Below are 24,807 nucleotides of genomic sequence, written 5' to 3'. Positions count from 1 at the left end.
CTAATCTCTACATAGTGAGGAAGACAGGGATTGAGAGGCAGAGACAGAATGTTGTCCCCAAAGGGATCATTTTTTTGTCTCTCCATTTTCATATGTCGGAACCCTAATCGCAAATGCGTGGTTTTAGGAAGTGATAACTTTAGAAGAGGAATAGATCATGACAACAGAGCCCTCGCTGATGGGATCAGTGCCCTTATAAGAGCCTGCTGGGAGCTGAGGGCAGCGATTACCTGTAAGGCAAGCATGTTTGAGGCCCTGGGCTCCATCCCTAATGCTCTCACACATACATGTATGCTTGTGCACACACACACACACTAAGTCCCTGGAAAGCTCCACTGTCCCTGCACCATGTGACTGAGACAGAGGATGGCCATCTGTGCAGCAGGAAGCAGAACCACAACAGACACAGAATTTTCTGGAACTTCATTCTAGGACTTCTAGACCCCCAAAACTGTATGTGGGCCATTGGGCTCGCCTGTGAGTATGTGAGTGGAGGCTGGAGGCTAGCTTCAAGTTTTTTCTTTTATTCTTCTTCACCTTACAGCTTTGAGACTGTGCACTGAACTTGTAGCCATTTTGGGTAGAGTGGCTGAACAGTGAGCCTCTGTCTTACCTCCTCCATGCACACCAGCACTGGGGTACAGGCACATGCTGCCATGCCCTTATTCTATAGCTTGGAATGACCTAGAAATCACTATAGCGTAGGCTGGCCTTGAACTTCAGACAGTCCTCCTACCTCAGCCTCCCGAGTGTTGGGATTACCAGCATCAGCTACCATGCTCACCTAGGGAAATAAACAGCTGCGTAGTTTATTTGCCCAAACAAAGACGGGTAGATAGGAGACCTGCACTTTGGGAAACCTTTCCACTGCTGTTGCGTTAAGGAGGGGCGGTTAAGGAGGCACAGTGGATCCCAGGAGACCAATGAGAAGCTGGTCCAGTGACCCAGTTAGGAGGTGATGGTGGTTATCAACTAAGGTGGAGACTGAGAACATGGAGAGGAAAAAGGTTCAGGAGCCGGTAGTGGACTGGACGGTAGGGTAGGGGGCGAATGGGTAAAGCAATTTCTGGGCTTTGTGTCTGCAGCTAGATGGGCGGGGCAGCCCCTTGTAGGGAAACTATGGAGGGGGACTGCGTTCTGGCTTCAGACTCTGGCTGGTCTCTGGTGCTTTGGGTCTCAAGTGGAGGAATCCTGCAGGCTGATGTGGACTTGCAGTTCAGAGAGGAGCTGGGAACTCAAACAATAAGCTGGGGGCCACGTGCATGTGGGTGGAAATTAAGACTCAGGGGTAAGTGACTACAGGAACAGGACCTGGGCTCCTCCGTTAGACTGTTAGGTGTGGCTGCACAGTTGCTGGGTAGGCAGCCAGACGATAGAGAACCGGTGTGGCATCAGTCTTGAAGGCCTCTGGGGGACAAAGACAAGCAGGCTATACCCATATGCCAGTCAGGGAGTCAGGGGCCGTGAGCTGTGGGTAAAGAGCCTTATTCAACTGAAACAGTCTACCAACCATGAAGTTGTAGAGTGGCCTTTTTGTCAATTTTCAGCGTCCTCACGGACAGAGGCTTTTTCTGTCCCTGTTTTGCACTGTGGCATGGCTTCATGCAAGTTCTGGTTCCCTTCACAGCCGTACGTGATCCTCTGCTCATATGTAAGGAGGAGAGAGACTGCCTATAACTTTTAAGATGGGGGAGGTAGTGAAGAATCCCGCAAGCTTCCAGTGCCCTCCCCTTAAATCTCACTGGCCAGAACTGGTTCGTATATTACTTTCTTAACCTCCTGGGTAATGTTACTACTTTCAATGAAGATATCTGTTGTGGAAATTACTTTAACCATGTAAAGATATGTTGCATTTGTTTGTGCTGTAGAATATTACTTTAACCGTGTAAAGGTATGTTACATGTTTATGTTGCATTTGTTTAACGATGTAAGGGTGTGTGTTTAATTATGTAAAGATGTGTTGCATTTGTTTCATCTTGACTGCCTAAGGTACCTGATTGGTCTAATTAAAAAGCTGAATGGCCAATAGCTAGGCAGGAGAGGGATAGGAGGGGCTGGTGGGCAGAGAGAATAAGTAGGAGAAATCTAGCCAAAGGAGAAGGAGGAGAGAATGAGGGAGAAAGAGAGGGCATGCCTGGGGCCAGAAAAGAAGCCAGGCAGCCACCAGCCAGACATGGAGACAGCAGGGAAGTAAGTGAGAGAGAGAGATAGAAAGAGAGAGGCCCTGAGGCAAAAGGTAAAGAGAAACAGATTAAATTAAGAGCTAAGTTAAGGCTGAGTATTCAAAACTAATAGTAAGTCTCTGAGTCATGATTTGGGAGCTGATTGGTGGCCCAAAAGAAAGTCAGCTACAGATATCCCTTAAGCTGCTAATTGAGGAAAAGGCAAGGTGGGTGCTGGACCACTGTGATGGGGCTGGAGAAGCCTGATGGGCACCAATATCCATTCCCACCTCCCTTAGAGCATTGGCTCTAGTGTGGGGCTGAGAAGTTAAAACCACTTCTCAGTGTTGACCATAAATTAAATTCTGCCAGTGGAATGCACTTGCCTGGGTTCTGGTTCATAGATGTGGGCAGGGACCACTTTCTTATTTGGCTCTGGTTGCTGTCAAGATGGCCTTGGAGGAGCTGACCTCTGAGGTGGCATTACAGAACAGGCCACCAGCATATCAGAGACGGAGGTATCAGTCAAGGCAGCGGCAGTGGCCTTCTGACCCCTGGACAGTGTCCACAGTGCTTTTTGTTTTGTTTTTGACAAGTTCTCACTATGTAGCCTTAGCTGGCCTGGAACTTACTATGTAGACCAGGTTAGACTGGGTTGAACTCACAAGAGATTTGCCCTCCTTTGGCCTCAGTGTGGGCTCTTGACCACCACCGCCTAACTGTGGAAGAAGTAGCTGTCTTGGTGAAGGTTCTGGGATGGAGTTCTGGGGGCCAGCCGAGGACGCCCTCCATCTTTTCCTGTGCCTCTTTTCAGCCGCCAGCTCTTTGCACTAACTGCCTTTCTGCTTCATAAAGATTTAACTAGAGTATAATAAGCCCCTGGTCTAGCACGGAGCTTGTTCCCAAACTGGATACCGCAGCAGACCAGGACAGTGCGTAGTCACAGAGGCTGCAGGTGAGACGATGACGAATATTACCGCTGCCCGCGCTCCTCAGACCCCACTGGAGACAGTGTGTGGTGGGGGGGTAGGTTGTCCCGTAACTGCTGTCACGGTTGGGGCATTAGCACACCGTTCCACTCTCAACTGCTCCTATAGAGTATCTAGGGGCACTGGGGGAAGGGGAGGTCCTAAACACGGGTCCCCGTCAAAGGTCTGGAGGCACTGGTGAGTGAGTGGCCAAAGTCCCTTTAATATCCCTGAATTGCGTTACAAGTAATACTGCCGAAGATGGGGAAGGAATAGGGGTGGGGGATGAGTTGGGGGTACAGCAAGGGAGGGTCCAAAGGCTTAGCATGCACGGGAAATTATTGCTGTCAGAAGTTCCTATTTACAGGGTCAGCACCCTCCATAATTGCTTCTGGTGACCCCTCTCTCTCCCACCATCTCTGCAGCCCTCCCTCCCAGGAGCCCGGGGCAGAATGAAGCTCCGCTCCTCACAAGCCCCGGAGAGGGGCCTGGAGGGGTCTGCAGTCTCCTCCCTCTTTTGTGGCTAGGGGGAGGGGGAGGAGGTCTGAGTGTCCAGGACTCGCGTCCACAAAGGGGACACAGAAGGATGCGGGCAGAGGCGTGTGCTTAAAGCAGAGGGGGCCGGGCCGGTGCGCGCGCGGAGGTGTGTGCTTCGGTCCTCGCCCGGGCATGCAAAAGCGCGGTGGAGGAGGTAGTGGTGGCCAATAGGCGCCTGGCTGGCAGTCCCGGCCCTTCTGCCCGGGAGAGTTGCATAGTCGTGGCCGGCCGGGAGAGAGCACTCCTCCCGGAAGCAGGCCAGAGGCCCCAGCGGGGTCCGGGGCTCAGTCGGTCCCTGGAACCTGGGGTCCCTCTGAAAGAGGAATAAATAAGAAACAAAAGAGGAGGGTCCAGAAGGGCTTCCTGGGACAGGAGTGGAAGGCTCAGGAGGCCGGGGACCTGCCCCGAAATAGGACCTTCTGATGGCCCCTCCCCTGCCCGCTGCGGTTCAGCAGGCTCCGCCTCCCCCATTTCTCCAGGCCTCATCCTAAGGAGTTCAGGCTCTGATAAGGGTGGGCTTCCCCCCATACCCATAGGGGAGGAGCAGCGAGCTATGGCCATGCTGACCCTGCTCCTCGGCTTCCCAGTCCAGCTGGGGAAGCCAGACAGTCCCTGGGTGGGTAAAGCCAAGAGATTAAATAGAATAATAAATAGATAAATAAATAAATACACAAATAAATAGCTGAAGGGGCCCTGCCAGACGAGGGGTTGGGTCCATGGGTGAGGTGCAGAGGCAAACCTGTAGTCCTGGGGTGAGGGAAAGTGCTCAGATAATCTGGGAAAGGCGCAGCTCCAGGCCTGAGGCCTAGGCAGGAACTGTCCTGGGGTAAGAAGGGTCACCTGAGAAGGCAGGGCCCTGGGCTGCCTCCCAGGTCTAGGTAAACTGAGGGATGGAGAGCCTACTAGAGGGAAGGAGCTGGAGGGAGCAGGGGTTAGGATGACTGATGAGATCCAGGAAGACTGAGAGGGTGGAGATGTCAGGTAGGATCATGTGGGTGGCTGGATCTAAGGCCCAAGTATCGAGGGGATCAGGGATGGACAGGCAGGGGACTCCAGGGATGAAGATTAGCTTCCTGGATGGACGCGCGCGCGTGCGCGCGCGCGCGCACACACACACACACACACACACACACACACACACACACACACACACACACACACGGAAACTTGGCAGAGAGACCCAAGGGATTAGACCGGGTGGACAGGGAAACTGAGGCAGACAGGAAGTCAAGGGTACATTCGGGTTTCGAGTGAGGGCTCTGATAGAGGAATGGCCAATGACTCAGCTGAAAAGTGAGAAGAAACATCTAGTAAGGAGCACAGCCTAGAGTCGGGGCCGGAGAAACTTCCAGCGCCGAGACCCGAAGAAGTACGGACCTGGTGCCTGAGTTGGGAGCCTTTAAAGGCCAGACATGGGGGGGTCAAGGTCCGAGTGGTGGCCAGAATGGACAATGTGGGTGGGTGCGATGCGGGGTGGGGGGGGATCTGGTGCAGGAAGTGAGTGGTGGGCTGGGTCGGGGTTCAGAAAAGAAAGTTCTGGGCCAAGATGGGGTTCACCCCCACCCCGCCGAGGGCGCAGGCAGGGGGGACGCAGACCGAGGGGTGGGAGAGGCCTCTGCGGGCGGGCGGGCGCCCCGCGAGGCGGCGGCTCAGCTGGCCGGGCCGGCGGGGGGCGGCGGCGGCTCGGCAGCCTTCACGCACGCGGCCTCGCAGTGCTTGTGGAGGTAGGACTTGAGAGCGAAGCTCTTGTCGCACTGGCGGCAGCGGTAGTGCTTGAAGGCCGAGTGCGTCTGCATGTGCGCGCGCAGGTTGGAGCGGTCGGCGAAGGCCTTGCCGCAGTGCGCGCAGCCGAAGGGCTTCTCGCCGGTGTGCGAGCGCATGTGGCCCTGCAGCAGCCAGGGCCGGGAGAAGGCCTTGCCGCACACGCCGCACTTGTGGCGCAGGTTGTGCGTGAGCACGTGCATGGCGAGCGCGGGCATGGACACGTAGGCCTTGCCGCACGTCGGGCACTTGCGCGCCAGCTGGCTGTCCAGGCTGCGGTGCGTCTGCTTGTGGCGGCTCAGGTTCGACGACGTGGCGTACGTCTTGCCGCACTCGGCGCATGCGTGCCGGTGCCCGCCGCCCGCGGTGGCGCCCGAGCGACCCGCGCGCTCCCCGCCGCCGCCGCCGCCGCCGCCGCTCCCGCCGCCTGCGTCGCCCGCGCCCGCCACGTCCCCACTGGCCCCAGCCCGGCGCCTCCGCGAGCGCCCGTCGGAGATGAAGAAGGCGTCCATGGAGTAGCTGTCGGTCACGGCCGCCTCCCCGCGGAAGTAGCGCGCCGACAGGCTGGACTGCGGGCTCTCGGGGTCGCTGTACTCCTCCGACGCCGCGGCCGGGTATGCGGGCTCGGCGGGCGCCAGCTCCAGCCCAGGCTTCTGCTCGCCGCCATCGTAGCCGTTGGGGGGCAGGCAGTGCGCCGCATAACCTGCGGGTGACAAGGAGGGGCGTGAGGTCGCGGGGCAGTGAGGAGAGGCGGCGCCTCTGCGGCCTGCCCACCCGGGCCTCCCTGGGTGAACCTCTGTGGGTGCAGAGGTTGGCTCGGTTCTGCCCGTTAGGCCTTCGTTGTCACGAGCGTGCTCACCAGCGCGGTGAAGTAGCCTTTTACTCGCTCTAGGTGGAGAGACTGAGGCACAGAGGGACCGCAAGCAATCTAAGCGTGCAGAAGCTCTGCAATCCAAAGATGCCCTCCCCCACCCCAAGATCATTTTGCCTTTCCACCTCTGTAACTCGCGCAAATCTCAGCCTTTTTCTTTTCTTTTCTTTTTCTTTTTTCTTTTGTTTCCTTTTTTCTTTTTTTTTTCTTTTTTGAGTCTATGTAGCCCCGGCTTGCCTGGAACTTGCTATGTAGTTGATTAAACTGTCATCGAACTCATAGAGATCCTCCTGTCTCTGCCTCCCAAGTGCTGGGATTAAAGGCATTCAATACTACAAAACAGCCTTTGCCTTCATCGTATTTCTTATCTTCGAAATGGAGCTTATAGGTGTTACATGAAGGAGGCTGAGGCAGGAGGATCATTTGAGGTTAGGAGTTTGAGGCTAGTCTCGGCAACGCAGCGAGGACCCCATCTCTAAAAATGTTTGCTTTCAATGGAGCTTGTAATTAGACACCCAGCTCCAGGTCTTTGGTAGACCCCAGTATAAAGTGATGGGTGATAAACATGTAAGTATTAAGCACTTACATGTATGTCAACCTGAACTTCATGCTTTACAAAAGTTATCTCACTTAATCATCACAGGAAATAATATTCTAGTTCCCATTGCACACGTAAAGAAACTGAGAGAATGCACAACAATCACAGTACAAATGTTAGCATTATAATTACACTTCTTTTTTTTCCCTTGAAAAGTGGCTTCGATGAAGATGAATTGTCTACCTCTCCCACTACACTACAGAGGCGTTCTCTAGGCCCTGCCTGGAACACAGCAGGTGTGCCATGCGTGAATGCTGCGGTGAAGAAATCAGAGCCCAGCTAGACCTGCCTGCCCCAATTTCTGGAGGACTTAGCAGTCAAGAGTGTGGCATGTAGTAACTACTCCGGGGTAGAAAGCTCCTAGTATTCCTTTAGAAGGCTCCCTGAACCCCTGGTGTGTGTGTGTGTGTGTGTGTGTCAGAGAGACAGACAGACACTCACTCTCCACCTGCTCTACTGGAGTTTGCACGAGAAATCTTGTCTGTCATGTGTTTCAGTGACTGCTGTGTGGGCAGGCTGAGGCTCTCAGGGGACTCTGTAGGGGCTTCTGGGAGCAGGGGCCACACCATTTGTCTCTGACTCCCATGGCCTCTTCTGATCTTAGTCCTTTCCCTGGGGACTCTGGGGGCTGGGCTCCTCGGAGGGTTCCTGGCAGACATTGAGCAAACTTATCATCCAGCACTTAATTACCAAGTGTTCCCATTGTCCTTTGATTCCAGAGAACAATAGAGGTTAGGCCCTTCCCCGCTCTCCCAGCTGAGGAGTGGCATTCCCATTTGCCCCTCTCCATCTGACCTCTGGGACCTGCAACGCCCCTCTGCCCACGGCTTCCCCCATGAAGGAGCAGCTGGAAGAGGGCTTTGTGAGCAGATTCCAGCCATGTCTGGCAGGCTGGGCCCTTTGGCAAGCTGCTTTTCCCTTATAGGGCCTGGCTGACCATCCTCCAGGCTTCTGCCTTGTCTGGCATCTGGGACGATCCCAGGTTGAAATCTGGACAAACGACCTTTCCGCACCGCTAGTCTGTGTCTGTATTTCTCCGTCCTGGGTGTGGCCCGCTCAGGACCCACGGCACACAGAACTGACTGGGGAATCAGGGTGGGTGGCTCCACAGTAAGGGACTCTGTGGTCAGGACAAAGGGGGGCAGTAGTGGTGACTTTTTTAATTAAAGAGGTGGGGTGACTAGCCTGGAACCACTCACCTCCCCTCCCATCTGCTTTCGGTTTGGAAGGCCAGGACTGCCCATGCCGGGAGCCAGTCTGCCACTTCTGACAAGGGCTGGGTTATTTGTTTGGTGGGTACTCCCAGACCCTCCCCTTCTTCAGCCTCCCCACATGCTGTGGCCACTGCGCTGTCTGCTGAGCACACCCCGGGGGGCCAGGCTCTCTGCTAAGAGCTCGACTGCCACTTCTGAATCCTTACACAAACATCTGACAGATGAGGAAACTGAGGTACAGAGTGGTGGGACCTGCTCATGTTATGGAACAAAGAGGGGGAACCCACTGTATCAGTCTGCTTGTTCCCTGTATCCTAGGGAGCCCCCAAGAACAGGTAATGGCCGGGCCCCTCCCATCTCCAGGACCCCTGCCAGTGGCACCTAGTAAGTGCTTGTGGGATGGTTTCAGGGATGTGCCAGATAGCCTGGCTTACCATCCCAGCAGCTGTCTGCAGTCGTGACCACCTGTTCTCGGGACAGGCCCGCACCTCCCAGGGTCCCAGCCATGGAAACTGGAGGGCAGTTTGATGCCAGAACTCAGGTACTAGCAGAGTGACCTTGGGCTAGTCATCTGTCCTTCTGTGCCTTGGGTCCCTGTAAATGAGGTGTGAGATGATATCTGTTGGGAGTGGTCGTGTGATTTGATCTGATTATGTGACCAGCATCATTTATTTATTTGTTTGTTTATTATTTTTGAGATGGTCATACCGTGTAGCTCTGGCTCATCCAGACTAGCCTTGAACTCAGATACCCACTTGCCTCTGCCTCCCAAGTGATGGGATTAAGTGTACCTCTACTAAATGTACCTCCCCATGGGAGGCCTTACCTTCTTGTAGGAGGGAATGAGGGGTGGGGTGGGAGGGGGAGACTGGAGGGGTGGGAGGAGGGAAGAGGGGGATCTTTGGTATGTAAAATGAATAAAAAAAATTTCTTAAAAAAAAAAAAAAAAGGTGTGCGCCACCATGCCACGCAGTAACCACCGCTTTGTATGCTCGTATTAATAGATGGCGACACACTGGTTAAAAGCATGGCTTTGGAAGCAGTCAGCCTGCATGGGGCTCTCCTCTTACCGGTCCCAACTGTGTGACTGTGGTGGCTTGAATGAGCTGTGTCCCGTAGGTTTAGACGTTTGGATATTTGGTCCCAGTCGGTGGCAGTGTTTGGGCAGGTTTAGGAGGTGTGGCTTGATGGAGGAAATATGTCACTGGAGGACAGGCTTTGAGGTTGCAAAGCCTCATGCCATTCCCAGTATGCTCTCTGCTTTGTGCTTGCCATTGAACAGGTACGTTCTCAGCTTCCTACTCCAGCCACATACCTCCACTCTGCCATCATGGACCTGTGTCTCTCTGGAGCCATAAGCCCACTTAAAACTCTTTTATAAGTTTTCTTGTTCACTGTGTTTTATCATTATCATAGCACATAGCAATAGAAAAGTAACTAATACAGTGACCTTGGTCCATCAGATCGTACCTCAATCCCACCCCCACCCCCCCAACTTTGAGTCCAGGGCCTTGTGCATGCTAGACGAGCACTCTGATCCTGAGTTACATTCCCGGCCATAGCTGTGTGCCCTTGGACAAAATACATGACTCCTCTGTGCCTGTACAGCATCAGTAAAGGACCCTCATTGAGATGTGAGGCTCTGTTTGAGGTGTTTTGCATGCGTGACTGCATTCTGTCCTCGCAACAGTGTGATTAATCAGCACCCAGCCCCAAGGAAGTTAAGTGATACTAGAGGGCTCTAACACCGGTTCACTGTCTGGAGTCTCCCCCCTGGATTTCTGTCTATGGTTTCCTTGGCATTCATCTGGGAGCATCTTGCTGCTTCTCTGGGCCTCTGTTTCCTCCTCTGGGTTGTATAATTTCCCCATCATGTTCTGATGAAAAAAAACTAGTGTGCAGTAGGAGCTCAAGGATCTTCCCCCAGCCCTGGCTCAGAAGCGTGTGCTGCCTGTGCTGCCCCCTGCTGTCGTCTTGCAGCACTGCAGCATCTTATCCTGATAGAGAGCTCTCTCTCCCTATGGAAACGGGTTCCTCAAACAACAGCCGCTCATTTGCCTAGGGATGCATATGAGATTGCCTTCAGGACCAGCTCCGCTGGCCCAAGCCTGATGTCCAGTGTCTATGAGATTTAGCATCATTTTGGAACATCATATGATGACACTTTGCTTGGTCATGTTAGGATTGGGTGGCTCTTACTTTGTGATGCTAGCCAGGTAGCTTAACCTCTGGGTTCAGCATACATGGGAAGAATGTTGACTAGGATGCATGGAAGACTTTTCTGTATCATGGTGGAATCAATCCCTATGTGATGCTCTTTGTCCCTTCTACATCTTACTCCCTCATCACTCCCCATTCTCTTCAGATCCACAGATGTCTCCCCACTGTGTGACACTGGGCAAAGGATTCAGGATCAGTCCACCCCATCCTCACAAGGGACTTCCTAATAGAAGTGGATGAGCTAATGTATGGGACGGCGCTCAGGCCAGCACCAGGCACATAGCATCCAGCCTCTCAAGCCATTGCCATTATTATTCCTGTATTTTCTGGTGATGTCCAGAGACGTAGTGTCTCAGGCTGCTGTGTGACCTTGGGAAAGCCACCTTGCTTCTTTGGCCTGAACCCTGGAAAATCCTTTATAACCCTGTACATCAGGTTTTCAACCTTAGCATAGAACCCACTCAGGGTTAGGCTGTAGAAGATTGTCCTGCAGTTGACAAGAAGAGAAAGGGTCTCTTTTGAGTGGGTCCTGCTGAAGTGGGACACAAGTGGAAGACACTTGGCTCACTCACCCCCAACTCCTGTACACAGACTCTGGCTGTGTGACCTCAGTTAAGTCCTGAGGCCGAAATGCTGGGCACAGGGACCAAAAGAGCCTCTTCCATGACTGTGGGGAGGGCTCAGGTGGGGTGCGTACCACCTGAGGACGCCCAAGAGTCTGCACGTGTTAGACAGCAACATCCAATTCAAAAAAGTTCTGGTGCCACAGGAGTGATAGGAGGAGAAATTATGACGAGTAACATTCTGGGGCCCCTGCACACTGCCTCAGGCACCTGCCTGACCCTGGGGTCGGAGAGGAGGACTCTTACAAGTCCCACCGTGTCCGCTAGCCTTGAAGTCAGCACCAGCCAGCCCTGGGGACAGGTGCTAGAGTCTGCCAGAGGCCTGGTGAGGGCAGAGGACTCGCCCAAGGTCACTAGATGGGGAGTCAGGCTTCAGGATCCGTAGCCAGCATTTCCTCCAGAGCACCAGAGAGAGACTGGAGGCCCGTGGGGGAGGGAAGAGAAGCAGCTGGGAGGGGGTGTCTTCCCACGACAGTTGGCCTGTGTCTCATGGGGTATTGATGTGATGGGCTGGGGAGAAGCTGTTACCCTGGAGAAAGGTCCAGCACCCTGTTCATCTTTGTAAATGATACTCCAGAGTAGTGACTCACACTGAGCATTTACTGCGTGTGAGGCCCTTGCTGAGGCTTGATGACATTAGCTCAAGTCTGAGGTCATAGCCTCCCACACCTTCCTGCAGAAGCTGGAACCTGGAGAGGGGCCCTGAACCTTCCCTGGTCACACAACCAGCTCTCATGGGAGCCTGCCTGGTGGCCTCCTTTTCTTAATGCACCCGGCCCAAAGCTCTTCTCCCCAGTGTCTCCCAAGACTCCCAAGGTGCCAAGTTTCCCCAGGGAATTTCTAGCCCCAGTCCCACCTCCCCGTTCTGAGATGGGCAGAAGAGGGGGCTGCTGGGTTCCTGGACAGGACTCCTCGGGCTGCAGTGGGGGCCGTGGGGATGCTGCGTGGGTATATTTAGAGCGATTCCTTGCTGTGCCAGGGCCTCAGGCCTCAAGAATCAGCGCCAGCCAGCTGAGCAGAAAGCCAGGTCTGTCAGCAGCAAAGCAGGATAAAAATAGTTTCTCCTGTCTGCGCAGAGAGCTGGGCAAAGGGGCTGGGTACCTCCCCCTCCCCCTATTATAGCATCTTTGTTAGCTGTTCCCTGGGCACTGGACCAGAATGACACCCACCTTCTCCAAAGGCCTGGCAGCTGGTACATCTGTACATCTGCCCACAGGGGTGCAGGGGGCAGAATGAGGGGTCTGGCTGAACACAACCAGGGCTGCAGAGCCTGGGGCTGATGCCCACTGACCCAGGCCCAAAAGGCTTTTAGAGAATTCCAGCTCTTCCTTCCCCACCCTGACTCCTGAAATTCCCTGTGTTCTGGGCTTTCCTGTCGGTGACCCAGTTCCTGTGTCTCATAGGGAGGCCCACAGCTCTGTGGGAATCAATAGGAAGGACTTTGTGAGGGGCTGTGGTGAGGGGAGTATGTGGCTCCAGGTTTGGAGTTATTAGCCCTGGCTGGTGAGACCATGTCCTACTACCCCGTGGAAGGCATTATGCCTGGCTGGTTCTGGGCTTCCTGAACACAGGTGCACACAGCCTACCTTCTCCTCAGTGTTTCTGGGTTCTGCCCTTCCCTTTCTCTGCCTCGGAGGGGTACAATCAAAAGATCCCCTTCCAAAGCCCCTTACCCAGAGACTGGCAGCAGATACCCACTCCAGGAGGAAACCCGGGAAAGCAGGCCCAGAGGCCTGGGGCCCCCAGCTCTCTCAGCAGCCTCTCAACCCTGTTCCCACTAAGGCCCCCAGGCTGTGGTGTGTGATAGGCTCCATCATCTATGCTCTTCAGATTCCAGCCCCCCTCCCTACCTCTTCTGCTCCGTAGACGGCAGCAATTCTCCTGAGCTGTCCTTTCTTAGCAGAGTGAGTACGTGTGCACACGTGTGTGGCCCCAGAGACTGTGTGCTGTGACCGGTACAAGGGCCCTGAGTACTGTCCTGCCTTCTCTCAGGAGTCACTGCCAGCTCCCGACTTCCTAGAGGACCCAGATCACATAGTCTGTAAGGGCCCTACTTTTCCATACTCCCACTGAGCCCCGATAGGTAAACTGACTCTTGAGTCCCCAGTCAGAGCTGAACTAGGTCATGCTCAGCTTACTCTTTCGTGAGAGAGAAACTGAGGCTGAGGGAGATGAGCTAAAGCCATCCAAAAAATTCTACCCTGGCCAAGCTTAAGATGATCTGGAATGACCTTGGACTGGAAATTGAACCTAGATCTTAGTTCTGGACCCAGAATCTTGAGCTGGACCAGTTTCTAGGCGTTGAATATGTTCTGGATATCAGACCTGGTCCTATAACCTTAGACACTCACCTTGGACCTAGAGTTTGGGCCTAGTCCTCAATCTGAAGTTGGATATAAATATTGGACTTGGACATGTACATGTCTTTAATCTGGACCTCAACTCTAGACCAAGATCAATATGCCAAAGGCTATGTGGTTACAAATACATGGGCCTGCTGTGTGTTCTTGGGCACCTACCCAGCCTTCTCTGGGTTCCCTCTGCTGAGGGATTGGGATAGCCCCCTGCATCCCCAGATGGACTTTCTGAGGTGTGGGAAGGATGGGTCTATTTAGCCGGGCTCCCAAGCCTAGCTCTGGAGCGACTACTCGGCGCCATCAGAGGCAGTGAAAGGAAGTGGAAGCCAGTATAATGTGGTCAGCTAGATAAGCCCAGGGGTAGGAGAGGCGCGCTCTTCAGCCGGCTAGGGGAGCCTTAATGTAGCTGCAGAGGGCAGACAACAGTGTTATTGGATCGGCATTGATCCCTGTCTGCCAGGGAGGGTACACTCTGGAAGGGTGTGGGGAGGACAAGGCTGGGGTAGAGAGGGAGGGGCCCTGGCTCCCAGCTGGAGGTCAGAGACAAGTGTGAAGGGAGGTGGGCACTAGAGGAGATGTCCTTGGCCGGGGTCCACAGAGACCACTGATAAGCAGACAGTAAGCAGCTGCCTTCTCCTCACTGCGGAGTCCCAGCACAGCAATGGACTCTGGAGCCAAGAGGGTGGCCTTGGTAGAGTTGGAGGCTAGGTTTTGTGAGGACGAAGGAGAACAGGCGTTGGCACTTCTCAGAGGGATAAATCTATGCTCAGAGTCACCCTGGGAACAGAGAAAGGAGAAGGCTCCCTGGAGAAAACCAACTGTAGAGGGGGACACAGGACCAAGGGGAGGGTGCATCTTAATGAAAGCTGGGGGAATTAGGACCTTGTCTCTTTTCTTCCGGGAGCTCCGAAAGACTTTCTCTTGAGTTCTTCCAGCTTGGAGGGGTGTCCCTTCTCTATTTGAGGTTCTGTAGGCCTGGAGTTGGTCTGGAACCATGTACACATGATGTTTACCTTTAGAGGCTAAAAAGAGAGTGGGGGAGGGGGAGGGAGCTTGTGCATGTATGTGATGTGTGTGGGGTTCTTCAGGAATTCTCTAGAATTTTTAGGCACTCCCAGAGCTGGGATCCACCTCATTTGGGGTCCTATGCCTTTATGAGGAAGCCTGTTCCTCTGACTTTTACATTTAGTTCCCTCCCTCCTGGCCCCCACCCCCAGCCTCATCCTGACCCTGCAGCCCAAGCTGCAGAAATGGCTTGTAAGAGGATCTTTCTAATAACTGGAACTACCTCCAGCCCCTGGCCCTCCCTCCTCCTTCCTCCTCCTCTCTCCATCCCTCCCTCTTTCTCCTCATCTCCCTCCTCCTTTCTTTCTCCTTGTTTACCCAGCACACTTACACACGCTGGGAGAGAGGGGAAAATCGTCAGCTCAGCAATTTTTCACACTTCCCTCAAATGCTCAGCAAGGTTATTTCCGGCAGAGCGGAGAGACAACAGGCCACCAGGAGCCAGCAGGCTCTCTGAGGACCCTCAGAACACTTACCCACTCAGGGAGCCCTCATTGCCCAGTCTGGCCACACCCCATCGAGGGAAGAGGCCCTTGAAAAACAAGACAGAACAGACCCTATGCTTTCTAGTTGAAAGGCTAGAGGGCCATCCTTCCTGATTTCCACACTGGCCATTCACAGCGGACAGGGCAAGATGGGTACCCTATTCTACCACGAGGCAGCTGGCAGAGACCAAATCTGGGAAGACTTCCCCTCTCATAGCAGGTGAAGAGAGCCTCAAGGAAACAGTGACCGTGGATCCCAGCATTCCCTTAGATCCAGTGTCTCCCCCCATCAGCTCACCTTCCACAGAAACTGAGCTTGTCAAAGTTGGAAGGATGTTTAGTTCATAACATCTAAACTCTTGCACTGCTGGGGAGGCTGAGGACCAGAGAAAGGAAGGCACTTGCCCAAGGTCACGGTGCAAGTCACAGACCAGAGCTACTGTATCGAGTCCCAAGCCAGGCATGTGGGTTAGAGCAGCTCCAGTCTTTCCCAGAGGCCAGGGAGTAGATCCCTTTAGGAAAGGGACAAAGGCAGGGGTGGTTCTAGGCTGCTGAACCCAACGGGACCTCTGTAAAACACCTCCGTCTCCATCTGCACCCCCCATCATTCAGGCAGAGGTTCTTTACAAAGCCTGCCTGGACCAAATTCAAGGCCAGGCATTTCTTGCCTCCCTCCTGAGGAACAGCCTGCAGTTTGGCTGTGAAATTCTCTGGGTTTCCTCAGTTGGCTCAGGGACAGGATCAAGGGGGCCTCAGGAGAGTTTTTATGTCAGTCTCCTAAGGGATCCTATGGATCCCAGACCCTTGGAGACTTCACTTCCTACCGGCTCCCGGCACATGTTCCCCAGCCTTGGCACGCCGCCAGGTCCACCCTCGGTCCTGCCAGCCCTCAGCCCAGACATCTCCCTGAGCTTCCACCCCAAGGTCCTGGAGGTCAAGAAAAGAGGACAGCGGAGTGGAAGATGTGGGCAAAGGAGTGGAGGGTTGTGCGGGTAGCTGAGTGGAGCCAGAGGCCAAGGGGCTCTACGAAGCACTGTGATCGCTGCCTAACTTCTGTGACCTTGATGAGGTCACAGAGCCCTTGGCTCAGCACCTTCTCTACCTGGCTTGGCAGCGTGCTGGCATGTGGCGGAGTGCCTGGAAGTCCTCTAGGAGATGCTCCCAACCTCCCGGGTTCCTGCCTGCCACTTCAGTTCCCAGTTCAGACTCATTCTTAGTGCCTTGCTCGTCTCCCTTCGTCTCCCACCCCTGTGATGTCAGATGTCTCACTCCCGAAGTGACTCCTCCTTCCCAGACACCCGTCCTGGTGGGGCTGTTGAGTGCTATTACCATCGCCCCCTCGGCGAGCCCCTCGGCTCCCAGAAGCACCCTTCTCCTGACATCAGAATGTCACCCCCTTTGGGGCTCGAATGACCTCTCTTGTCCCCCAAACCCTTCTCCTTTATAAGAACTTGCTCTAAGAAGAGATGGGGAGTGGGGGTGGGGTAGGACGTGGAGGGTTTCAGAGGAGCAGCAGGTTTGGTTGCTGGGGGTGAGGAGCCGGAGAGGAGTGCAGTCCAGTGGACCACGAGACACGCGGGCGGAACCTCTCCCAATAATCTCATCCTTTGAGTCCCTAGGACAGGCCCAGCCTTTGGCAGGCATGTGGCAGAGGGTAACAAAAGAGTTGGAGAGAGGAAGGCTGGAGAGCACTTGTCTGGCATTGCCAGGGGGAGTATGGTTGAAGGGAGGCGGGGTGCTCCCACTTTCCCCAGAGAGCCAATCTCCTCTCCCCAGGGACCGGCAGTCCTGGTCCCTTACCTTCCCATCAGGGATCACACGGGCAGCCAGTCGCTCTCCTTCGACAGTGAGGGGGTACTCCAAGCTGCCCCTACTAGCTTTTTAGGGGCGTCCTCTCTCTGTCACCCCCTCACTCCAGCCGTATTCTAGGGCCACAACTTTCAAAGTCCCGGCTGGCGCGTGGCTGCGGGATCAGCCGACCCTGCCACTTTCCTTTGTACGACCTAGCCCCAGCCCCGCCCGGCAGGCCTTCAGTAAGTCCCAGGGGCGCACTCGGCCAGGGACGTCTCCGCCGGGGTTCCCTTCTGCGGCCCAAGTTGGGGAGCCCCCCTCACCCCTAGGGCCCACTCACCGTTGTCCCCTGGAGGCCCGCGGGCACCGGGCAGCACGTAGGCAGTCTCCAGGGGGTGGTAGATGGGGGCTGGCACCCCGCTGCACTGGAAGCCATCCGCTTTGATCTTCTTCACCAGGAAGGAACGCGGCATGGTGCCGCCGGGCGGGGGGCTCGCGGGGCACTGGAGGCCCGGTGGGGGAGGCGGCCGGCCGGCGCGATTGGCTGTCGGCGCGGCTTCAGCACTGGACAGCTCCCAGCGGGCGGGCGGCCGCGGAGCCGGCTGGGTGGCGACCGCCGCGGCTCCGGCTCGGGTGCCGCTCGGGCGCGGCGGCGGCGGCGGCGGTGGCGGCGGCGGCGGCGCGCACACTGGCGGTCGCTGGAGCTGTGCTCAGCACTCCGGCTGCCGGCTTTATATGGGACGCAGGCTGGAGGAGATCAGGTGGTCCCCCAGCAATGGAACTGTTCAGCGCTCTAATCCATCAAATGTCCCCCAGGACAATCGCTCCGCACACGTTCCCCTGAACCGGCGGTGGGGGCAGACCAGGCGCGGAGAGGAACGAACAGGCAGGAGGGGAGAAAGTGAGAGGGACACACAGGCGGGGAGAGAGAGAGAGAGAGAGAGAGAGAGAGAGAGAGAGAGAGAGAGAGAGAGAGAGAGAGAGAGAGAGAGAGAGAGAGAGAGAGAGAGAGAGAATATGAATCAGAATGTGTGCGCAAGTGTGTGTGTGTGTGTGTGTGTGTGTGTGTGTGTGTGTGTGTGTGAGAGAGAGAGAGAGAGAGAGAGAGAGAGAGAGAGAGAGAGAGAGAGACTAAGAGAAGGACAAAAAGACAGGAGAGAGAAACAGACCAGAAAGGCACAGGGAGAAAGTGGCAACACACACTCAGGCACCCGCAGGAGAAAAAGAGAGGTCAGGACACATAAAAAGGAAGTCACCCCCACCCCCACCCCCCGCACACACCCTCTGGGGGATGCGAAGAAAGGGAAAGAAAGGTGCGAAATAGAGGGAGAAGACAAGGAGATTGAAGGGTAAGCGCCCCGCGCAGGTGGGATCAGGCACAGGGGGCCTCGGGGAGGGGGATGAAAAGAGTGAGGCGGCCAGCCACCACCCTCTGTCTTTTGCCGGCTCTCTCTGCCCCAGTTCCGAAGTGGCAGTGTGGATACCCAGATTTAACTAGAAGTCTCCCTGCCCCCAGCTTGGGCTGCTACTAGAGCCCCCTGTTGGGTTTGGGATTCAACTTTCTTTTCCAGAACTGGTGGAAGGAGCGGGTCCCCCATGCCGATGCCGGCCTCACTCAGCCGGTCCTGTTCCAGTGCCTAGCTCAAGCGAGCGCTGCGAGAGGAAGTGAAAATCGCCCAGTAATTAATTTCCCTGCTGCCGGGGGGTGGTGGTTTTGACACATCCGAGGCTGTGTCTTTCCCTGAAGCGGGGGAGCAGACAATAGAGACACGTGGACTGAGAAGGGAGAGGGGGGAAGGGAGGGGAAGCGGGGCTCCTGCTGGAACTCTTTGCAGGTCAGCTCCTTTGTCTCTGGAAGGATCTAAGCAGACCCCCCCACTCCACCAGCCAATCCAATCCTAACCTGGGGGAGCACTCATTCCTTGGAAGGACTAAGGAGCTGGGAAGCTCAGTCTCCTGTTCAGAGGCAGCCAGGCAAACCCGGGGGTGGTGGATCAGCCGGAGCAAATGTGGGGTAAGGTCAGTGTGCCGGAGTCCCAGCACCGGCCTCTGGGAATGCCGGGCTCTTCCTGGCCGATATCATCTATTATGGATGCAAAGCTGATGGAGTGGGGATGTCCTTGGGGACTGGGTCCTCCAGTGCCAGTTGGGAGTGAAAGACCAGGTCACACAGCCAGCGAGTCAGCAGCAGTTTCCAAAGTGTCCTCTGGCACCACGCGAAGTCAAGGGCTATGGCAGTCCTGGAAGTGTGGCTAAGAAATCTCCCAGTAACATTTGGGTACCTGGTCTTGCCAAGATTCTGCATAATCTGGGAGTCCCTGTTTATTTTCCTAGTCACACGGCTTTCTGTTTTGTCCCTTGGGACTTTATTTTATTATTTTTTGTTGTTGTTATTTATTATTTATCACTTTTTACCCTCAGATAACCACAATCCTCAACTCATGGTCCTCATTATCATCTTGTGCTCCAGACTTAAGGAGCTTGCTTCCAGCTCTTCAGCCTGGCTACCCTCTTGGTCTCTGTGCAGGATGACAGAGTGTCCTTTACCTCAGCTAACCCTACTTGTCCTCATGACTTAGCTGAGGTGGCATATCCTATAGATGGTGGCCTTGACTTCCTTTATTGTGGACAAAGCCTGTTTGCCCACCAGTCTCTGAGTCTGTGAGGACAAGGACTGCCCGTCTATGGCACAGCATACTTTCAACCATGTGTGCCCAGGTTTCCCAGGCCTCCATATAGCTGTAGAATCTTGGGCAAGTTGCCCAGCTGATATGTGCCTCAGTTCTGCATTTATAAGTGGAAACAAGCCGGGCAGTGGTGGCACACACCTTTAATCCCAGCACTGGGGGGGGGGGCAGAGCCAGGTGGATCTCTGTGAGTTCGAGGCCAACCTGGGCTACAGAGTGAGATCCAGGAAAGGCGCAAAGCTACACAGAGAAACCCTGTCTCGAACCCCCCCCCCAAAAAAAAATAAGTGGAAACAATACTTGTTGCTGACTCAGGTGTTGCTGGGAGCATTCTAGGAGCTGTCGCCTATGAAGAAATTAGACTGGTGATGTGTTAGACTGGCATACAGGAAGTGCTCGGTACACTCAGGTTCTGTTTATACAGCTGTGCCTGAAGGACCTAGCACTCAGAGGTAGGTATTCCTAGTCCCCACTGTCTTGGAGATGATATCCAAAGGACAGTGAATGGACACTGAACAGGGAGTGCTTAAGTCAAAACCGTCCTTTCAAAGAGGTGTTTGGTGCTGGGAGGGACCTAACAACAGATGATGGAGGCTGGTGGGTCCTTTAGACAAGGAGCCAGCAAAGATCTCATAGGAGAGGTGCCTCTTAAGCCAAGATGCAAACCAGCCATAGGAAAACCAGGCAAAGACAGGGCCAGGAGCTACCCCATGTTCAAAGGCTCTGGAACAACATGCTGGGATTTGTTGAGGGATGACAAGAAGTGAGAGGTGATAAGGCCAGATTGCAGAGGGTTCTCAAGAAGCCCAGAATGAGTGCTGAATGAGTGAGTGCACGGCAGTGTGACATTGAGCCTGAGACGGGATGGCCCTGTTGGTTGCAGAGTAGCATTGGCTCCCTGTCTAGAAGAAACTATCTGTACGGTGTGGCCCTTATTTGTGGTATAGCTGTATTCTTGTTCTGTGCTGGGTCTTGGACTTTATTTCCTCTATGAGTGTCCAGGGCACCGAGGATACATAAAACAAGTGGGTGCCAAGAGGCTCGCCCATGCCATTCCACCCTCTGTCTCAGAGATGGCAGAACAGAGCCCAGATTGCTTACCAAGGCTCCAAGGGTCCACAAAGTCTGGAAGGAGCTGGAACTGAATTCTCCTTCATCAGGATTTCAAATCGGACAGGCCCATCCATTCACTGACCAGTAGAACCCCCACGGAAGTGATGCATCTCAGTCCACTAGAATCCAGCTGAGGCTAAGATCCCACTTGGAAGGTGACATACACATCTTTGGCAGATGTGATGGTTAGTTTTATTGTCAACTTGGTATGCTCCAGAACCACCTGGAGAGAGTCTCTGTAAGGAGCTGTCTAGATCATCCTGGGCCCTGATAGTGCCTATGAAGGATTTCCTTAATTGCGTTAATTGATGTGGGAAAATCCAGCCCACTGGAGGTTTGAGTCCTGGACCATGTACTAGCAGAAAAAGTAAGCTGAAGAGAAACATTCACACACTCGATTCTTCCTCTGCTCTTTACTCTGGGTATAACGAAGCTACTTCAAATCCCTGCCTTGACTTCCCTGTAATGGTGAACTGTAACCCGGAGTTCTGAGCTGAAATAAAACCCTGTCTCCCTAACTTTTCTTTTGTTGTTATTGTTTTCAACTCTATGGATATGAGTGTTTTGCCTGTGTGTATGTACACCTCAGAAGAAGGCATTGGATCCCCTAGAACTGAACCCAGATCCTCTGCAAGAGTAATAAGTGCTCTTAACTGCGGAATCAGCTCTCCAGTTCCCCTACTTGCTTTATCAGGATATTCTATCATAGCAACAGACATGAAGGTAAGAGAGCAGCTAAGAAGAAACCAGCTGAGGACCTGAGGTTCAAAGTACCTCTTCAGGATGTTGGAATATACTGGACTATACTGTGGTGGTGCCGCTTCATCACTAGGACACCAAGAAGGGCCCTCTACCTCGTGTTTCCCAATACGAGCTTACTGGGTTTGTCCCCAAATCACATAGAATGAAAAAAGTGCTCTCTTCCCAAGGGCAGCTGCTGCAGTATTAAAGTCAGGGTGAAAATCCCAGTTGGCCTGAGTGGAGAGGGGTTTCCAAGAAGACATCCTCTATGGATGTGGACGACCATATTGGGAAGCACATGGCTTTATGTTAAGTGAAGGATGCAGCATCCAGAACTCTCTCGGCAATGAGCCCAAGACCAAACAAACAGGCACAGAGAGGAAGGTGGCTGCTCAGGTCATTTTCATGATCCTTTGTGTGTTTTCTCCAAAGACTGAAAAGACTGTTCAGTTCAACAAACGCTCCTCTTGAGCGTTTCTATTTACTTCCGAATTAAAGACGTGAAGTTCAGTAAAGTATAGCCTACAGTCCTCTTGCCTTGGACACAATGGCATTGCTGCAAGATTGCCGTGATCACCAAATGTCAGCACACTGGTGCAGTGCTCACAGCAAAGCCTGGCCCACAGTGATAGGGTGGCAGAGTTTATCTGGGCTTTGTTCACTTTCACTTATCTGAGCCTTGGCACCAAGTCTGCACACTTGGGTGAATGACTGGCTTAAGGTCTCCTGGTCCATATGCAGAGAAGCTGGGGGCGGGGTGTCCCATGTCTATGTGGTCCACCACCCACTTCCTTCCCAGGCTTGGGATACATCTAGCTTCAAGCTGCCTGCCCAGCCTGCTCTGTCCCCCCAGCATCTCCCTCTGTCCTGCCTTGCATCTGGACAGGAGTCTCAGCTGTGTGACCTTAGATGGCTGGCAGTATGTTCTGAGGTCACCCTGCATGGCTGTGACAAGGGGGTGGGCATCGGGGATTTTGCACCTGTCACTCTAGGGGTCAGAAGGAACAGTCATGGGGGTTGGGAGCCTGGCCGCTGCCACACTCTTCTCCATCCTTTCTCCCTTCTGGGCCCCAGCTTTCTTGTCTGCTGAATGGCAAAGGGACAACATGGTCCCTGAGCTGCTGTCCAGAGCTGATAATGGAATTCTGTATGAATTCCAAAGAGGAGAGTGGCCACAAAAGCATCCGCCCTGCACTGATGGGGCTTTCTCCAGGAAGCTTCATGTACTCTGCCCCATGTCTCAAGTGCATTTGATCCAGACCCTGCTCCTTAGAGGAGGAGAAGGACGAGACTGGAAGTATCTCGAAGCCAGACCCCCAGCTTTGAAGAGCTGATAGATGCTATCTCTTCCTGCTTGTGTCTCTCTGGTCTTCCCAGGAACAGATGTGAGGGTGGAGGGGAAGCCAAGGAGAGGTGCTGGAGTAGCATCTGTGACCACGGGAGAAGAGCATCCCACAGGGTTGTGGTCTGGCCCTGGGAAGCCGGAAGAGGAAGAAAGGAAAACCAGAGCAGAGCAGGCCCGGCTGAGGCAGCTCAGAGGAAGTCCTGCAAGCTGGAGGAGGAATCCCGCCTGGGACTGAGAGGTCAGTGCTGAGTCCAGGCCCCCGCTGGACACTACGGTGGATGGTGAAGGGGCTGCGAACGGAGGGTCTCAGAGAGCTGACACCAGAGAAAAAGCCAAGGGCATCACCTTACGGCGACCTCATGCTTTCCTTAATTCATTTTGTAAACACAGAGTTCCAGGCTGCATGCCAGGGACAGACCTATGCACTTTGCAAATGGTACTTAATCCTCACACTTACCCTGGAAGGCAGACAATATCACTGGGCCCGTTTTACAGCAAGGAAAATTGAGTTTAGAGAGAGTAAATAACTTGCCCTAGGTTTCATGGCCTATACATGGTGATTCTCCCCAGACAGTCTACTCTAGACACCTCTCCAACGCACTGCCTCCTCTCCAGCTGCAAAGACCTGGGCAGAGATTTCTGGGAACGTCTTTCGTTTTCACTCATACTGGCTCAGACCTTCAGATTCCTCACAGACTTTAGGAAAGAGCTGACTCCTATGTCCCCTAAGCTCCTCTGTCTCCCACCTCAAGACCCTTTGCATTCTGTTTCCACTGCCTAGAGCCCTCTTCTCTTTCCTCTTTGCTGAGTGACATGGGAGAGGAGAACACGTTTCAAAGTCACAAAGGCTAATAATACAAACAGATGGTTCCCCAGCACTTACTGTATTCCAGGAGCCCAAACTAGCCCTCCGGGCTGCTTATCTTACTCTATCATTCTATCAGTCTCCCCATTTTGCAGATGAAGGGACCAAGGCTCAGCGAGGTGACAAAACTTGCCCAAGTTGACCCCAGCGGAGAACCTGCCATGTGTCTGCCTAGCTGCAAAGCCTCGCTGACATAAGTCACCAGAGCCTCTCTCTAAAAGTCTCACTAGGCCAGTGCTGGGTGAGTGGGTGGACTCCTGCAAAGATTGCCCCTCCCCCTCCCCATATCCCCACCACTGGCCCCGTGCTGGGCAAGGGATGGGAGCTCAGGGAGCAAACCAACCAATGAAAGACTCCCTCCTGTGACCACGCCCCCACTCACCCTCAGCCAAGGCCAGGTTGTACTTTGCACGCTTATGCTGCCCTGAGCTTCGGGAAGATCACTGGATCAGAGACACCCCCCACTCTCCCCCGCAAAGTGCCTTTTCTTCTTCTGTTCCTGAAATGCTCGCATTTCAGCACCTTGCCGAGGTCTTTTGGAAGGGACGGGCTGGTAGGAGGCTAATCGCCAGGCTCTGGGGGCCAAGGGACCTGGGACAGGCCTCTGCACCAGCTGGGATGAGTGTGTGGGACTTAACTGTGAGAGTTTCTCATGAAAACAAGTGAGCTGGTTTGGAGGCTCAAAGCATGGGCCTGGGGCACGGCAAGCCGAATTTTAACCCCAGCACTGCCTCTTCAAGCTGTGTGACTGAGCCGCTAACTTTTGCACGTTGGGAGACTGAGGCCCAGGGTCGCAGTTGCTTTGTCAGACTTAGAGAAGAGTCAGCCTGAAAGTAAATCAGATCATTGCCTGAGCATCCTCACAGATCTTGACATCATCTCCTCTCATCCCCATTTGACAGCTGGAGAAACTGAGGCACGGGGCAGCGGAGTGTTTTCCTCCGGATTATCTGGGCTCCCTGCCAGGCCAAGGCTGGCTCTCACCAGTGATGGCCTCTCCTGCCTCCCTCATTTCCCCACTAGCTGAGCTCAGAACCATCCCTGGCAGATGTGAAGGCGGCTGTCAGGGCTGCAGAGTCGGCATTTCTGAACTCCCAGGATTCCTGGCACAGAGGAATCAATCCTGCTCAGCACCTCTGGCTCTGCCTCCTGCCTTCCACTTTGCTCACACACCAGCTGGACTCCACCAGTTTCTGGAGATTACCGATATTCACCTGTACTTGACCCCAAACTTGGTGGGGCAGATGACTCCTAAGGCGTCAGGACCCCCTCACATGTCCCCATGGCTCACCTTCCAGCCTCCCTGTTATCTACACCAGAAAAAAGCAGAGGGATGGGCACACAGGGGCTAAAGGCATGGTGGTCTGGGCTCAAATCTGTTCAGCCACTACTAACAAACCAACT

At 54.2% G+C, this 24,807-nt stretch overlaps 1 protein-coding gene across 1 annotated transcript; it reads right to left on the bottom strand.

Annotated features, from left to right (window-relative positions):
- Window positions 1-3,333: 3,333 nt before the first annotated feature.
- Scrt2 (scratch family transcriptional repressor 2) lies at window positions 3,334-20,955 on the bottom strand. Its single transcript, XM_042277084.2, has 2 exons — window positions 16,993-20,955; window positions 3,334-6,131 (listed from the first exon to the last, which is right to left on the bottom strand). The coding sequence occupies exons 1-2, from the start codon at window positions 17,123-17,125 to the stop codon at window positions 5,317-5,319; spliced, it is 948 nt and encodes a 315-aa protein (XP_042133018.2). The 5' UTR covers window positions 17,126-20,955; the 3' UTR covers window positions 3,334-5,316.
- Between the last annotated feature and the right edge of the window lie 3,852 nt (window positions 20,956-24,807).

Source organism: Peromyscus maniculatus, chromosome 4 (assembly GCF_049852395.1).
Source record: "Peromyscus maniculatus bairdii isolate BWxNUB_F1_BW_parent chromosome 4, HU_Pman_BW_mat_3.1, whole genome shotgun sequence".
NCBI classification, from domain to species: domain Eukaryota; kingdom Metazoa; phylum Chordata; class Mammalia; order Rodentia; family Cricetidae; genus Peromyscus; species Peromyscus maniculatus.
Note: the sequence above shows the minus strand (reverse complement) of the source record. Positions and strands in the feature narration are given on the sequence as shown.

Bases quoted from the DNA above. Each gene is read 5' to 3' on its own strand.
- Scrt2 (XM_042277084.2), bottom strand. From the start codon at position 17,125: ATGCCGCGTTCCTTCCTGGTGAAGAAGATCAAAGCGGATGGCTTCCAG. The intron at 6,132-16,992 runs GTGAGTGGGCCC...TGTCACCCGCAG, and splicing joins CGGGCCTCCAGGGGACAACG to GTTATGCGGCGCACTGCCTG.